Genomic DNA, 15482 nt, shown 5'->3' on the forward strand with positions numbered 1-15482 from the left:
GCAAGGCCTTGGACTCTGGGCAAGTTTACCATGTGGGCAACGGGTGCAATCAGTGCTTCTGTTCAGGGAAGTGACAGGATTAGGTCACAGGAGGAGGATGAACTGGAGAAGAGGTAGCTAAAGGCAGAGAGACTACTCCCGAAGTCACCACAACAAATTCAGGCAAGAGACTGCACAGCTCTAAGGCAGAAGAGACACACAGGGAGCTGAAAATCAGTTAGTCTTGATGACTAAGGGTAGATGCTAAGGGCAAGGAAACTGGTGAGGACCATGCCACCATTTCCAGACAGCTAGAAATACCTCTGGCACATAGGTGGGTGGCATTCAGTGAATTCTGTTGTATGAACCAACTTAGAGATATGGAAATAAAAACAGTAGACCTGGTGGGGAATTTCCGATTAAGATTGAACTTAAAGAACATTACTTACTACTACACTGCTTCAAAAGTTTTTGTACATGAAAATCATTTGGGGTGGTTTTAAAAAATGGAAATTTCTCTGACTTTGTTTTAAAGCTTAAAAACTAATTATGAAGACGAGCCAGGTTAGGGAAGCATAGTTCCATGTAAAAGTAAGAGCTCTTGCTACTTTGTGCTACTTCCAAAATCAGTTCAACAGAAAACTGACTACAGAAAGGCTCCAAGCCTTGGGAATTGTCCTGTCCTTTGTCTTTTACAGAGAAAAAATACAGGGGAGTTTTTGAATCTTTCTGAGCTGCTGCTGGGCCTCAGAGGACTCCCTCCTGAGAGAATCAGATTTAGCCAGGATGAGGTGTGCTTTGGAGGATCTGAGGTTCCAGTCAACTCCCTGTAGATCACGAACTCTGTCTTTCTAAATTAGAGCAACCCCATCACCTCCACTGTTTGAAGGCGCAGTCAGGGAGGTTTTTATATCTAACTTCTTTTTCCCCACTAAATGAGGAAAACTGGCAAGGAGCACACTCTAGGTCAGTATTTCTCAGAGTGGTCCTTGGACTGTCTGCAATAGAATCAAGTTTTGGTGCTTAAGAATGTGGGTTCATTCACGAAAAATATGGGAAAGGGCGATAAAAACAAATACACGTTCCTGAACCCCAACCCAGACCTACTACCTAAAAAGCTGGAAATGAGGTCTTTAAAAATCTGTTACCTAAGGACCCTTCCACAATTACAACCAAATACTATTTAATATCAACCTTTCGGATACGTAAGAGGAGGGGATTTTCTGATTCAATATTTCTGTTTGGGAATTTAACAGACACATAAGGCAATGGCCAGATCTGAAAAAACAGGGCTTCCTGGATTTCAATGATTTCAGTGCTCAGAGAGGCCCCAAAACACAAGGGTGAGCCCCCAGTAGCCATGTCTATAATATGGAATCCAGGCCTTGGTATCTGCTGGCTGACAGGGGTGGGAGACATCTGGCCCAAACAGATATTCACGAAAAGTGCATGGAGAGCCAAGGCCACCCAAGACTGGGAGGGCTGGGCCACCTGAGATGGGATGCAGAAGGCCCACCAGCTCGGAACACCGACACCACAGGTAGCCTCTTGCCCTCTCGGCATCTCTCTGAATGATGAACCAGTCATAAGTTTCTTTGCGGGGTTGTTCAGAGTCCACTTCCAATGTTGCCAACAAAGGACTTAAATCAAACAGGCTAGATCCTGACTGGATAAAGCAAGCTGGAGACCTATACCACCCTCCTGCAAATACTGGCAAAACTAGCAAGAACATGCTTCAAATGTATAACACTCTATTCTACTTAACAATTTAATCTGTTAAGAAAAAAATTTTTTTTAATTTTTAAAAAATGAGAAAATATGAAGCTGGCCTTAAGCTTAGTTCTCAGGGCTGTTAAGTTATAAATTAGGATTTTTGGAGTTGTCACAACGTTATTTCCTTTGAGGGAATCTGAAAGCTCAGACTTCTGCTCACTAAGTTCACTTCTCTATGATGGTTTCAACACACTCACCTTCTATAAACAGATAAACTGCTTTGGTGGACTGAGTAGGGCTTAGAAAAGGGAAGACGCTTTCCCACTATAGCAATGCACCTTCTCTCCGAGTGGCGGCCCAGACGTTTACTCAATGACAGTGTCCGCTCTCGCTTTTCAGCACGTATAACTTAAGGAAGGACCATGACCATCACCTATTTCATCTCCAAAATTTACCAGCCCCCATCTTCTATCCCAGTCATCGGCCCAATAATTTTCTGGACAATCCTTCAAAAGCCAACACCAGTTTTCATCTTAATCTAATATTTTGTAAGAGAAGCAAGGATGTTTCAGGTTTCCTCGGTAAGGAGGAAGTGGGATCAAAAAGGAACGTACATCCACAACAGACTGTGAATCCCCAGAGCACAATGGCAAAGATCAGAAAGATGATGGGGGGAGGATGTGTGGGCTTGGTGGCTGAGAAGAAAGCAGAGGTGACAAGATGGGATCCACTGCTGTGGGTGCCCAAGGCCCCCGCCCTCTCCCCACCACAGTACTCACCATGCGGCATGAACATTAGGCCACCTTCAAACTCTGAGTCCAGTAAAGAAGGGGAAGTCCCGCAAGCTTCACTGTCTCCCGGAAGCCTAGCACAGAGCCTAGCAACAGCAGGTTCTTAATAAGTGGTTTAGGATCAATGAATGGACCGATGAATAAATGAATGAATGAACGCAAGGCCTAGTGAACAGAATCGGCACGGAGAGGGAGGAATATACACACTGTTGTGTTTTGTTTTATCTCACCGACTTAGAGTAAAATTCAAGAGGTAAGTGAAGATACATATAACCGTGCACTAAAAAATATAAAAAATAAAAAATAATTTAAAAAACCCAGACCAGGTGCGGTAGCTCACGCGTGTAATCCCAGCACTTTGGGAGGTTGAGGTGGTGGATCACCTGAGGTCAGGAGTTCGAGACCAGGCTGGCCAACATGGTGAAACTCTCTACTAAAAATACAAAAATTAGCCAGGCATGGTGGAGGGCATCTGTAATCCCAGCTACTCAGGAGGCCGAGGCATGAGAATCACTTGAACCCAGGAGGCAGAGGTTGTAGTGAGCCAAGATCACACCACTGCATTACAGCCTGGGCGACAGAGTGAAACTCCATGTCAAAAACAAAACAAAACAAAACAAAGAAAAGAAAAGAAATCCACGGTGGAAGTTAACTCAAAGTCCCAAAAGCAATGCTCATGTGTTCAGAAACCAGTACTTTCCTCCAGAAGCTGCCGAAGACCTCACAGAGAAAAACCTGCATAAATCTAGTTTATGTCCAGTGACAAAAATGATACCGCTTCAGGATGGGTAAATCTAAAAATATCCCTGTGAGAACAAATGAACAAATGACAGCCATGTAGACCATTCTAGAGAATACTGAGCAGCCCAGCAGCAACTTGCAGCAGAGACTGCTGGTCGTCAGAGGAAGTCAGTGTGCAGTCAGCCGAGGCAGAAGCAAGGGTGCCGTAACTGCAGATTATTACAGAAAACAAAGTGAAACACAACCACCAAGTTAGCCATTTTCTACTAGTCAGCTGACTTTTATGAAAATGCCCAGTATAATATGCTACAGAGCACAGCCTTTAAGAAAAATGGCTGGAAACAATAGTTTAATTTTCCTGTGCTCAACAACGTACCAGAACATTCATTTTCTTCAGCAACAGAACCTGGTACGGAGCAAGAAAAACTAGTGTTCAATTTTATTGTTAGATTTCAAAATAACATGTGTGGCTTAAGGAGATCCAAAAACGGCAAGCAGCATGCTCAAAAGGGGGCCCCAACTCCCTTACTCAGCCCTGACAACACTCACATGGCCCAACTTGTTTCCAAGTATCACAGCTCTGTAAAACTAAACGGTTCCTGTTCCCACATTTCTCTTTAATGCTTCTCCCTTCATGTCCCAAAACGCAGAATAAGGCCTTGTCATGAAGCTTTCTGATAATTTATTTCTTGTCTGTTCCCATCAAGGCTAAAATATGCCCCGTTTTGACCTCTGTACATGAGGTGACAGATGCTGTTTAACCTGACTGGCATTTAACCTGACTGGCAACTAGAGAGAAATGCAAGAAGTAAAATCATTAAGAACTGTAATCAGTTCAACATTCTGTTTTTAATTAATAATGAAAGATATTAAACTATTACTCAAGTTAACCTTTGTGTAACGGTTATACCTACCAGCACAGAAAGAATTCCAGCTAAATGTTCATGCTAATTTAGCTATGAAATGAAGTTTTAAGATTACAAATAGCTGCACCTTGGACGATTCAAAATAGATTTTTCTTTAAAAAAAAAAAAAAAAAAGCATACACTTTACCGATAGTAAAATTAACCCTTTCGTAGTGTACAGTCATTAGTTGTGACCACACATTCCTGTAGCCACCACTGAAGTCAAGACATAGATCAATCAGATTGTTCTCCAAAATGCCCAAACCCATTTGGAGTCCATCCCTCTTCCCTGCCCATGCCAATCACTGATCTGTTTTCTGTCCCTAGTCTTGCCATCTCTGGAATATCATATAAATGGCACCATACAGTATGTACCTTTGGATTCTGGCTTCTTTAGCTTAGCACAGTCCATATGACATTAATCAATATTCCTGCATGTATGAGGTAGTCTGTTCCTGTTAAGTAGTACCCCACTGTATGGATGTACCAAATGTTTATCCATTCACCAGCTAGAAGACATCTGGGTTGTTTCCAGGTTTTGGCAATTACAAATAAAACTACAGGTTGAGTAGTTTTATTTGCAATTGAGACCTTTTCCAAAATGCTCAGGACCAGAAATGTTTTGAATTTTGGATATTTTCAGATTTTGGAATATTTGCATATACATAATGATCCAAGTCCAAACACAAAGTTCATTTATGTTTCATATACACCTTAAACACATAGGCTGAAGGTAATTATAGAAAATATTTTCAATTAATTTTGCACACAAAACAAAGCTTCAACTGCACGTTGGCTGGGATCTATCACCAGGGCAAGTGTGGAATTTTCCACATGTGGCATCAAAGAGTTTTGGATTTTAGAGCATTTTGGATTTCAGATTTTTGGATTAGGGATGCTCATTCTGTGCTATAAACATTTGTGTACAGGCATTTGTGTGAACGTAATTTCATTTTATTTGAATATTTTAAAATGGGATTGCTAAGGTATATTTCTACAAAGTTGATTTTACTGGTATTGTTTTTAAGGTATCTTCAGTGTCCTTGGGGGAGCCTATTATTAGAGAAATCCTTCCTTACATTATTTTACAAACTGATAATAATTTAACTGTTTTTTCAGTTTGGATTTTCACATGTGGGATTTGCTTAAAATCTAAATTCACCTCTATACTGGTGAAAATTCAAATTCATTTTCTCACGGTCTTAACTTTTTAAACATTGTATATCCTCGACAAATTACATAAGCTACAATTTGGATGTTTTCTTCATTATTCTTGCTAATGTTAGTTACAGGGAGGTGACGGGGGAAAAAGAGGAGAGGGCGCTAACTCACCCCTTCCAATTGCCATTTTAGGCTGGGTGCGGTGGCTCACACTTGTAATCCCAGCACTTTGGAAGGCCAAGGCAGAAGAACCACTTGAACCCAGGAGTGTGAGAGCAGCCTGGGCAATGGAAGGAGACTCCATCTCTACAAAGAATTTTTTAAAAAGTTAGTTGGGTGTGGTGGTGCATGCCTGTAGTCCCAGCTACTCCGGAGGCTGAGGTGGGAGGGAACGCCCGAGCCAGGGTGGTGAAGGCTGTAGTGTGAGCCATGTTTGTGCCACTGCACTCCAGCCTAAGTAACAGAGCAAGATCCTGACTCAAACAAAAAAAAAATTGTTCAAACCCCAAATGCCATTTTACATACCTCATCTGATTTAATCCTCACAACTAGGTGAGGTAAATGTTATATTCATTGTACTAATAAGAAAACTGAGGTCCAGAGAAGCAACTTATCTATAGTCAAGCAGTTACACAGGGACATGACCAGACAAACACCCTAGTATGTCCACCTTAAATACCCACGCTCATTTCACTGAAACCTAAAACAGCTCCTAAAAATTCATGGAATTTTCAGGCTATGTGCAGTTAAGAATTTCATAAAGGCTTTTAGAAGGCTATGATGATTCTTCCATATGCTACCATACACGAAAAATCTTAAGCCTTTTTTTGTTTGTTTGTTTTTTGGAGATGGGAGTTTTACTCTTGTTGCCCAGGCTGGAGTGCAACGGTGCAATCTTGGCTCACTGAAACCTCTGCCTCCCGGGTTCAAGTGATTCTCCTGCTTCAGCCTCTCGAGTAGCTGGGATTACAGGTGCGCGCCACCACGCCCAGCTAATTTTGTATTTTTAGTAGAGACGGGGTTTCTCCATGTTGGTCAGGCTGGTCTCGAACTCCTGACCTCAGGTGATCCTCCCACCTCTGCCTCCCAAACTACTGGGATTCCACGCCTAGCCAAGCCTTTTATTATGAGTAGTCTTACAAATATGATTACATTATGATCATAAAAGTGTGTTTTAGGGGGTATGTCCTTACCCTAAACCTTCTAAAAGAACAGTGTAATTAACCTGTTTTGGTGGCGACTATTGATAACCATAGCAACTCTAAAATAAGCCAAGAAATCTGGTTATTTAGCTTAATTCCACATACAAAAGGCACACAATTTTAGCAGGTTGCTATACAAACCATGTGTAGTACTTTCAGAGTTTACTATCACTGACATTGGTGGGATACAATTTCCTTTGAAACACTCCAACTCTATCGGAAGTTCTTTCTATTTACACACCAACATAGAAGTCAGGAATCCGTACAATTCTTCCACCATCAAAATTATAGCCCCAAACTGGAAACAAATTAATATATTACTACAGGTTCTACGTCTAGGGAAGGACATGTTAAACTTTGCTCATCCCCCTTATTTCCCATCTCGTCCTCTCTCACCCATCAAAGAACTTCAGTTAATATCACAGTTAACATTAACACAATTAGGACAAGTTTAAAATGTCAAGTAATTACTTGTCCTAACTGTGTTAATGCCCTGGGTTGAAGGTCCCTCAACCTGTATCATATGGTACCCTAATAATGAGGGCAAGAATAACCAGATGGACTACCATTGCAAGTCCTGTTAGCTAAGGTGGCAGCTACTAAATTAACAAGCACATGCAAAACCAAAGTTCACAGTCAGTACTCTCAACAACTCTCAGGAGACAGAGCAAGACTCTGTCTTAAAAAAAAAAAAAAAAAAGGAGAAACAAGATGTCTGGATATTCTTAAAGTATTTTCCCCAAGATACACATTCATTACAAAAGGAAAAAACTTTTAACTCTACAGTAGAGAAACCTGGAAGACACCACCATAATCAAGTGATCGGGAAAACTTAAGACACATTCACCTCATGGACTCCTGCTATGACTCACTGAAAAGGCCTTCGGAGGTCAACAACTCTCAACAACTGGGGTTGAAGGGCTTCTTATCAAGAAGTTTGACAGAGCACTTGCTTTAGAAAGCAAACAACACTTGGAAAAAAGAATGCAGACTGCCTTATCAAAAAGAAGATACCTCAAGGATTAAAATTAATTTGGTTTTAGTGGAATCCTGAGCCTTTCTGTCATTTGTACGCATGGATTGTTTACATGTTTTTTGAAATGTTTGACAGCTTCCCTGCGTGTTCAACCCACTAAACATTTCCTGAGGTGTGCTCAATTTCTCTGACAAATTTTTATAAGCATACTAGCCATGAAACTATACCACTTCCCACACAAAACAGGGGACTGACTTTACTAATGAGGGCTAGCTAGGAGTGACATAAAAATTCTTTTTAGTATAAGAAGAAATGATTAACCCAGTTATGGAAAACGATACTTCACCATGGAACAGACTGTTCATTAACGAAGAGTACTTAACTAAGCTATAATAGCCTTTGGATCCACAGATATACATCCAGAAGTCATCGTTCCAAGTCCAATTAATCATAAACACCTGGGACTGGGTGTGGTGGCTCATGTCTGTATTCCCAGCACTTTGGGAGGCCAAGGCGGGCAGATCACCTGAGCCCAGGAGTTCAAGACCAGTCTGGGCAACATGGCAAAATACAGTCTCCACAGAAAAATACAAAAATTAGCCAGGTGTGGTGGCACGTGCCTGAGGTCCCAGCCCCTTAGGAGGGCTGAGGTGAAAGGACTGCTTGAGCCTGGGAGGCAGAGGCTGCCTCCTACACTGCACTCCAGACTGAATGGCAGTGAGACCTTGTCTCAAAAAAAAAAAAAAAAAAAAAAAAAAAATCAAAAACACCTGGGAAAGCTTCTAAAAATAAAACTTCCCAGAGAGGAAAGCTAAAATGAACCCTGTGGTGTTGGACTGGAATTGGAGGTCTCAGTATGAACTCATGGTTTTAAAGTATATACACAAGGTAACTAGATGCACAAGCACCGATGTGTTTATACCTAGAAAACACACTCAAATACCCTAACTCTATTAACAGGACCTAGAATCAAGGATACTCTCAAAACAATGTGCATATCTATGGCCCAGATCTTGCTTTCTAAATATCATTCTTCAATAAAAGGAACCAGGGCTCCTTGGAGAAGTGGTCGATTCATTCCATGGCTATAGGCAGGAAAATACAAGATAATGCTGGAGCTTCTTATGGAGCCAGAGACTGGGAAATGCTCAAAATCAAAAAAGCGAGTGTATGTCACAGAAAAAAGGAGTATACTCCCAAGAGCTAAACACAGAACAATTTGAGCAACAAAATAGGATTACTAGATTATAATCAGTTGAATAAAATATTCTTGAGTCCTCACTGATAGAATAAATTAATATATAAGTGAGAAATGACAGCTCTTACAGATGAATTCTAATTAATGAAGAAAAAATGAAACCAGAAACTCACTATTGGAATATATCACAGTATTATTTATGGAAGGCAAGATCCATCAATGGATGTTAAAAATAAGAGACAAAAGTTTGAGGAGAGGCCGGGCTTGGTGGCTCACGCCTGTAATCCCAGCACCCTGGGAGGCCAAGGTGGGTGGATCACCTGAGGTCAAGAGTTCAAGACCAACCTGATGAACATGATGAAATCCCATCTCTACTAAAAATACAAAAAGAAGCTGGAAGTGGTGGCACCTGTAGTCCCAGCTACTCAGGAGGCTGAGGCAGGAGAACTGCTTGAAGTCGGGAGGCAGAGGCTGCAGTGAGCCAAGACAGCGCCACTGCACTCTAGCCTAGGAGAGAGAGCAAGACTCTGTCTTAAAAAAAAAAAAAAAAGGAGAAACAAGATGTCTGGATATTCTTAAAGTATTTTCCCCAAGATACACATTCATTACAAAAGGAAAAAACTTTTAACTCTACAGTACAGAAACCTGGAAGACACCACCATAACCACGTGATCGGGAAAACTTAAGACACATTCACCTCATGGACTCCTGCGATGACTCACTGAAAAGGCCTTCAGAGGTATTCTGACCAAAAACACACAACCTCAATCGAATTACGAGACAACATCAGACGAACTGAAGTAGAGACAAATTCAACAAAATATCTGACCGGTGCTCATCAAAACATCAAGGTCATGAAAAGCAAAGACTAAAGAACTGTCACAATTGGAAGAGACTAAGGAGACAGGACAATTCAAGGTAAGGGGGTTCTGGAACACAAAAAGGACATTAGTAAGAAGAACCTGAATAAAGGCTGTAGTTTCATTTTCAAAACAAAACAAAACAAGTTATTCTTGACCTCCATTACTGCCTTCAATTCTGCTTCAGTCTGTCTGGGAAATCCGTATTTTCTTTTGAAAGCTCCGCAGGGATTCACTCAGCGATGAGTCAGATGTGGGCATCACCGTCCTTGCGACTTGTTTCTCACCCCCGGCTGCACGCTGGGAGTCACTGAGGTGCCTGGGGAATCCGTATGACCAGGCCACCCCCTCTGCAGATTCCAGTGCAAGTGCTTTTGAAAGCCTCCAAATGATCCCAGAATGTAGCATATCTCAAGCTGTGTCTCAGGACCACAGGTGCATGGAATGAGTTCCAAACCCTCTTGTTTTCTTGACAGTGAACAGAGCTGAAGAAGGGTGTAGTTCCTGTTCCTTTCCTGCCTCACTTCCTGGCCTCAAGTGATCTGCCTGCCTGGGCCTCCCAAAGTGCTGGGATTACAGCTGCGAGCCACCATGCCCAACCGGGATTTTTATTTAGATCCTTGCAGAGTTGTGCCGGTCTCCTCTAGGCCAGGCCAGCAGCCTGACCTTTTGGAACATCTAAACGCACGGTGATGGAACTAAGGTGTGTTTTCCCAGCGCACAAAGACTGCACCTGGATCACATCTACAATACAGGGCTCACCAGGCACTCTAAGGAACTGAGTATGTCGAGTATGTAATCAGGACCAAGTATCCAGGCAAACTCAACATGGTAGCATTCATATAGCCATTTGCTGGATATCTGCCCAGCTGTGTCATTCATAAACCCAGAGCAGCAAAAAATTCAGACATATTAGTGAAGGCAAACAAAAAAAAATTTATTTACATGCATCTATGGGGACTCAGTTGTAGCACAATAAATATTTGCTAAATGAAGACAATTTTGTTTCCTCTACATTAATAGGCTTAGCTATGCAATATACAGTCTGTGTGGAGGCAGTTTGTGTGCATGTATTTCTCAATCGTAAACTATTTCTAAGTCCTTCCTTACTGAAAACAGATGGGGGCATAAATATAAAAATGAAAAAAATATAAAAATGAATAATAAATAATTTTCAAACAGCTGAAACATACTCATGTCCACAATCCCAAAACTACTCTCCCCCAAACTCCTGAGCTCATCTGCGGCAAGCATGCTTTGAAAACAAAGACTTTCAGAGAATTTACTCGCCCAAACTGCCTAACCAGTAATCTTGTATGGTCCCCCAATATATCCTCTTAGCAGGCCTCAGTTTTCATTTCAGCGCACACTGTCACTTGGCTAGTGAGCCTACCAAAGCACACGTGTAGGTTTACTAGAATCTTCTCCCTCAAATGCAGCTACTTCTGCAGGGCTTAAGGAACAGCTCAGTGGCAAGAGTACAAACACTCCTAAAACTTAGGGGAGTTAGGAGGGAGGAAAGGTATCATTTTCAAGCCCAAAGTTATTAGCTGTGGAGAGTGGGAGCTAAAACATGGTTTTGAAAATGGAGCTCAGAAAATGTTTATCTCAAAAATTTGGGTGAAACCTGGCCCTTATCCAGAAAGAAAGAGGAAATTCTTGCATTAGCCCTTCTTCCCCCCTTGTTCTAGGACTCAGAACTCTGGTTGAGTTCTCAGGCTAATTATGAGACAGTTAGGTATAGTAACATTATTTCTATCAGGAAACAAAATTCCACTCAATTAAATACTTTTTTGAACACTGGCCATGCTAGACTGGAGGAACATAATTAGTTTTAGACTTGTTCACCTAGAGTTGTTCTAGGAATCTGGGCAGCAATCAGTCATGACAATGTGTTATGGGTAGAGTTCCCCACAACTAACCTCAGCCCCACCCCAAATTCCAGGTGGACTCAGGGTTTCCTAACTTAGCATGAAGCACTCTGCCTCATATCATGTGCCCCACCTACAGGGTGACTTGCCACCTCCGGCCACTGTTTGTGTTATTAAAACTGGTTGAGCTTTTTGGCATCAACCAGAGGTGCCCAGGTCCTTTGATAAACAGCTCGCAGAGATGAGGACTGAGGGGCACTGCCCTCAGGGCTTCCTGGAGTCCCCCGCAGCTGGTGAGGATGTGAAGACCCAGGATCAAGCCTCACTTCTGCTGGAGAAGAGGTCTGGGCTCTGTGCCAGGGGTTCTCTCTAACAAGAATGCTCAGGTGACCTCTAGAGTCCCTGCCAGCTCTAAACTGCAGAAAGGCTCCAATTCTATAAGCATTTCTGAGGATTACAAGTTTGGTTGAGAACTCCTGTAGTATATTCTGCCCAAACTTTAAAAAAAAAAATGCAATCAAAGTGATTTTTTAAAATGGGGTGAAAATATGGCCAGTAGATTATTCTGGGACTTCAGGGTATTTTAATATAAAATAATTTAGCCTTTTCTTTAGCAAATAAAGGTATTGTCTTTACTTGTTTCAAAAAATATGAAAACATGGTCTTTGAAATTTCCATGTTTCTAACAAAGCACAGAAATCTTCTCATGGTTTTCTAAATCATGAGATGATACATTTATATTCCCAAATCACAAAACCATGGGAAAAGACTCTTTCAAAACTTAAACTGTCACCTTACAAGAGGAGTACCCAGAAAGGATGTGACTTGTAAGGAGTGTTCAGGTCACAGAAGGTCTGGACCCTGAGAAACAGGGTTCTCCCTCTCACCACACACACCCAGGTTCTAAAGTCAAACTCCTATATAACCATTACAGGCTACTAAGCAGATATCAGATCCTTATCCCAAAAGTTAGCATTAAGAAAACTCATGTTTCTCACGGGACAGGGAGGTGACTCACTAGACTTCAATGTTCTAATGGCAACATAAAACCGAACCGTTAATAGAATGCAGCCTAAGCAAACACCCCTTGACCTCTTTCTGGAAAACACCAGCAGACACAAGTCCCAAGAACTTCTGTGAGGGACAGTTTATGAGGGTTAGTGCTACTTAATAAATGAATTTTTAAAGTATTTCGTAAAAAGTCAGCAAGGTTCTCTAATCTCCCTTCTGACCTTAACAAATGTGAGTCAGCCTGTATGTGTATACACTCTATAATATTAAAATGTTGATTTCAAAACCAAACTGCCGCCCTTGGTAGCACCTGACTCTTCCATTCATATTCAAACCACATCTTCCCATTAGTCCCTGAGAACTCTGAACAAGCACACTTTTACTAACAGATCCAAAAGCAAAAAGCAGAGTGTGATAACATTTTTAAAGATAATAAACATTTGTATAACCTTAAAACTAAAATCAGATTATGAGCCACAGATTTTAGAAACTAATTTGTGTCTCACTGATTTTACGCTTGTTTTCATAAAAATATCCATCCTTAATTTTAAAAAATAAACTTGAAAATACGTGTTTACTTCCTACTATTTTTAAAGGAAAGCTTCCACAGGTAGAGTTATACTGTCCTCAAGTCAACTGATTTTGTTTCCTTAATGCAGATTTCTGGGACTTACATTAAGCTTATATAACTTGTTCTAAGTTATATCTTGTAACAAGAGAGAAAACTCTGGATTAAAAAAGTTCAGACAATTTATATTTTCCCCATGTATTTCAAGCTTACAAAAATTTCTTGTTTATGATCACAGAAGAAAGCAACTGCAGCCACTCTCTATCATACATCCAAATACAACGTCAGCTTCAAGATATTAGTTTACCCTTCCAATAATTATGGCTAGGCCAACAAAAACTGTAACACTTTTATATGATTTTTACTACTACACTTAAATGCAAAGAGAATGTGAAACCAAATATACTATTTTTGAAACGTAATTTTTAAAAATTCCCAGTTTAAAACAGCAACTTCATTTTTTTCCTAGAAAAAAAGTCTTTTGTTAAGTAACAACAAACAGAGAGAGTAGAAAGATGGTATAGTGAATGAAGGAGGGTAGGTAGCCAAAGACTTCTGTTCAACATAGCACTTAGAAGTTAATAAAATTCACTACAACATTTTCCTAGAAAGGACATTAGTCTTTTTGTTTTGGTGGGTGCCGTCCCCTCTTCTCTCAGTAGTGTCCAGATGGAGCAAGCAGGGAAGGGAAGAGGCACATTGGGAGATGTAACTCACCAGGATACCAGGAGGGGACTTGTCATGGTAAACATCTTGAGTTTTACTTAATGAGCCTTCACAAACCTCCTCATCTTCCTTATCATCTTCTAAGTAAAACATCTCGAAAATCAACGAGCATGTCTTTTTTCAGAGATGAAGGTGTATAATCAAAACAGAAAGCTGCTCTCTTGATAAACTAGGTACAAACTGCTTGCAGACACAGTTATATGGCTAAAACGGAAAGGAAATGGTTCTAACAACAAAAAAAAAAGCAATGCATACACAAGTTTACCAATGAGATTTGCTCAAAATGCCTCAACCCCTTTTCCCCAAAGGAGATAAGCAGGGGCATGGGACAGGTTGTGCCATGTGTTTACACTGATAGGCACCAAGACCTGCCCAATCATATGATGGCCACTGCAGCTTCCATCACACAGGACAGGGATTGAGTTAATGATTCTCTAAACCAATCACATCCTCATTTTTTCGAAATTAAAACAGCTACTATACATATGGAGAGTGATCTTATGTAAGCTAATCATGTAAGGGAAGTCATTTACATACATTTTGCCAGCAGCAGGGAGCTTCCCAAAGTCAGACAGATGACATGCTTCAAACAGCCTAACTACTGAACACTTTGACTTTGTCAGACTGGCATAACCCAAGACATTCTCACAATTCCGGGAGGCATCCTGCTCAGCACTGACTATAACAAGCAGAATTTACTTCATTTCAAGAATATGATAATGCAACATTGTAAAATTCAAACATTCCTGGTATTTCTTTGGCAGCTCTCAATAAGTCAACACATAGTAAGTTCAACTGAATTTTTCTAAAAACCGAAAGCACACAACTCACATGGACAAACATATTATATTTCTGAATTAAGATACACTATTTTTTTCACACCATTGTCTAGGATTGTGCTGTTCATCACAAACAGCCGTTAGCCACATGTGGCTACTGAGCACTGGCAATCAGGCCAGCACCAACCGCAGTGTGCTCCAAGGGTAATGTACACACTGGATTTCCAAGACTAAGAATGAAAAGAGAATAAAATAATCTCATAATTTCTAATATACACTACATGTTTAAAGGATATTTTGGATATACTGAGTTAAATAAGGTATTACATTTACTTTTACCTAGTTTTTTCCTTTTCCACTTTTTAAAATGTGATTACTAGAAAATTTGAAATTACACATGTGGCTCACATTATATTTCTATTGGACAATGCTGCTCTAAAACCCTGAGAAAATCTTGAGAACAAGGTGGAGAAAAGGACATTCAGGCACGTTACAGGTAAGGAAGAACTGAGGACAACTGGATTGTTTATCATTCCTTTAAAGTATTTAATTCGTCAACAATACACTAGCTGATCCACATCCATTTAATGATCTTCACAGTAAACCTTTTTCTCTGCATCTAAACTTCACAAAAGACAAAATTTTCAAATATTTGACCAAGTAATAGGTGTTTGGTGATGTTTAATACAGTAACACACCACAAAGGTTCATATAATAAAAATGTTAAGTGGCAGAATTAAAAACCTATTTCATCAAAATTAGAAATGGCAAAACTTATCTTGCACACAGCATGTTTCCCTGCTTGCCTTCTAGCCCAGCAGATAGTAATGTGGCCTGCAGTACACCAAAGTGCCCAGTCACTTGCAATCTAATTCAATACACATCAGGTACACAAACTCCTACTTTCAGAAAAGAACTGTTTAGGTTTTTATGGTCTAAATTTTATGCAATGAATAAAATTTAAATCTCTTCATCCATGATCTACTGCAGCTTAGGATCCT

General features: G+C 40.5%; 1 protein-coding gene across 8 annotated transcripts in view; it reads right to left on the minus strand.

Moving 5' to 3' along the window:
- Nucleotides 1-15482, minus strand: part of LPIN2 (lipin 2) — an 84167-nt gene that overhangs the window by 44845 nt on the left and 23840 nt on the right. For 2 of the 8 annotated variants that reach the window (XM_023228372.2, XM_023228363.2), the window contains exon 1: nucleotides 13694-13924. The exons of 3 other annotated variants lie outside the window; for them this stretch is intronic. In XM_023228372.2, the coding sequence (XP_023084140.1) occupies nucleotides 13694-13795 (102 nt within the window). In that variant the 5' untranslated portion in view covers nucleotides 13796-13924. Of the gene's footprint in view, nucleotides 1-2471; nucleotides 2774-9628; nucleotides 10010-13693; nucleotides 13925-15482 lie in introns of those variants that run through there. 3 more of the 8 variants (XM_023228364.3, XM_023228368.3, XM_023228365.3) reach the window with 3 other exon arrangements.

The sequence above is a fragment of the Piliocolobus tephrosceles genome, chromosome 18 (assembly GCF_002776525.5).
Source record: "Piliocolobus tephrosceles isolate RC106 chromosome 18, ASM277652v3, whole genome shotgun sequence".
In the NCBI taxonomy this organism is placed as follows: Eukaryota; Metazoa; Chordata; class Mammalia; order Primates; family Cercopithecidae; genus Piliocolobus; species Piliocolobus tephrosceles.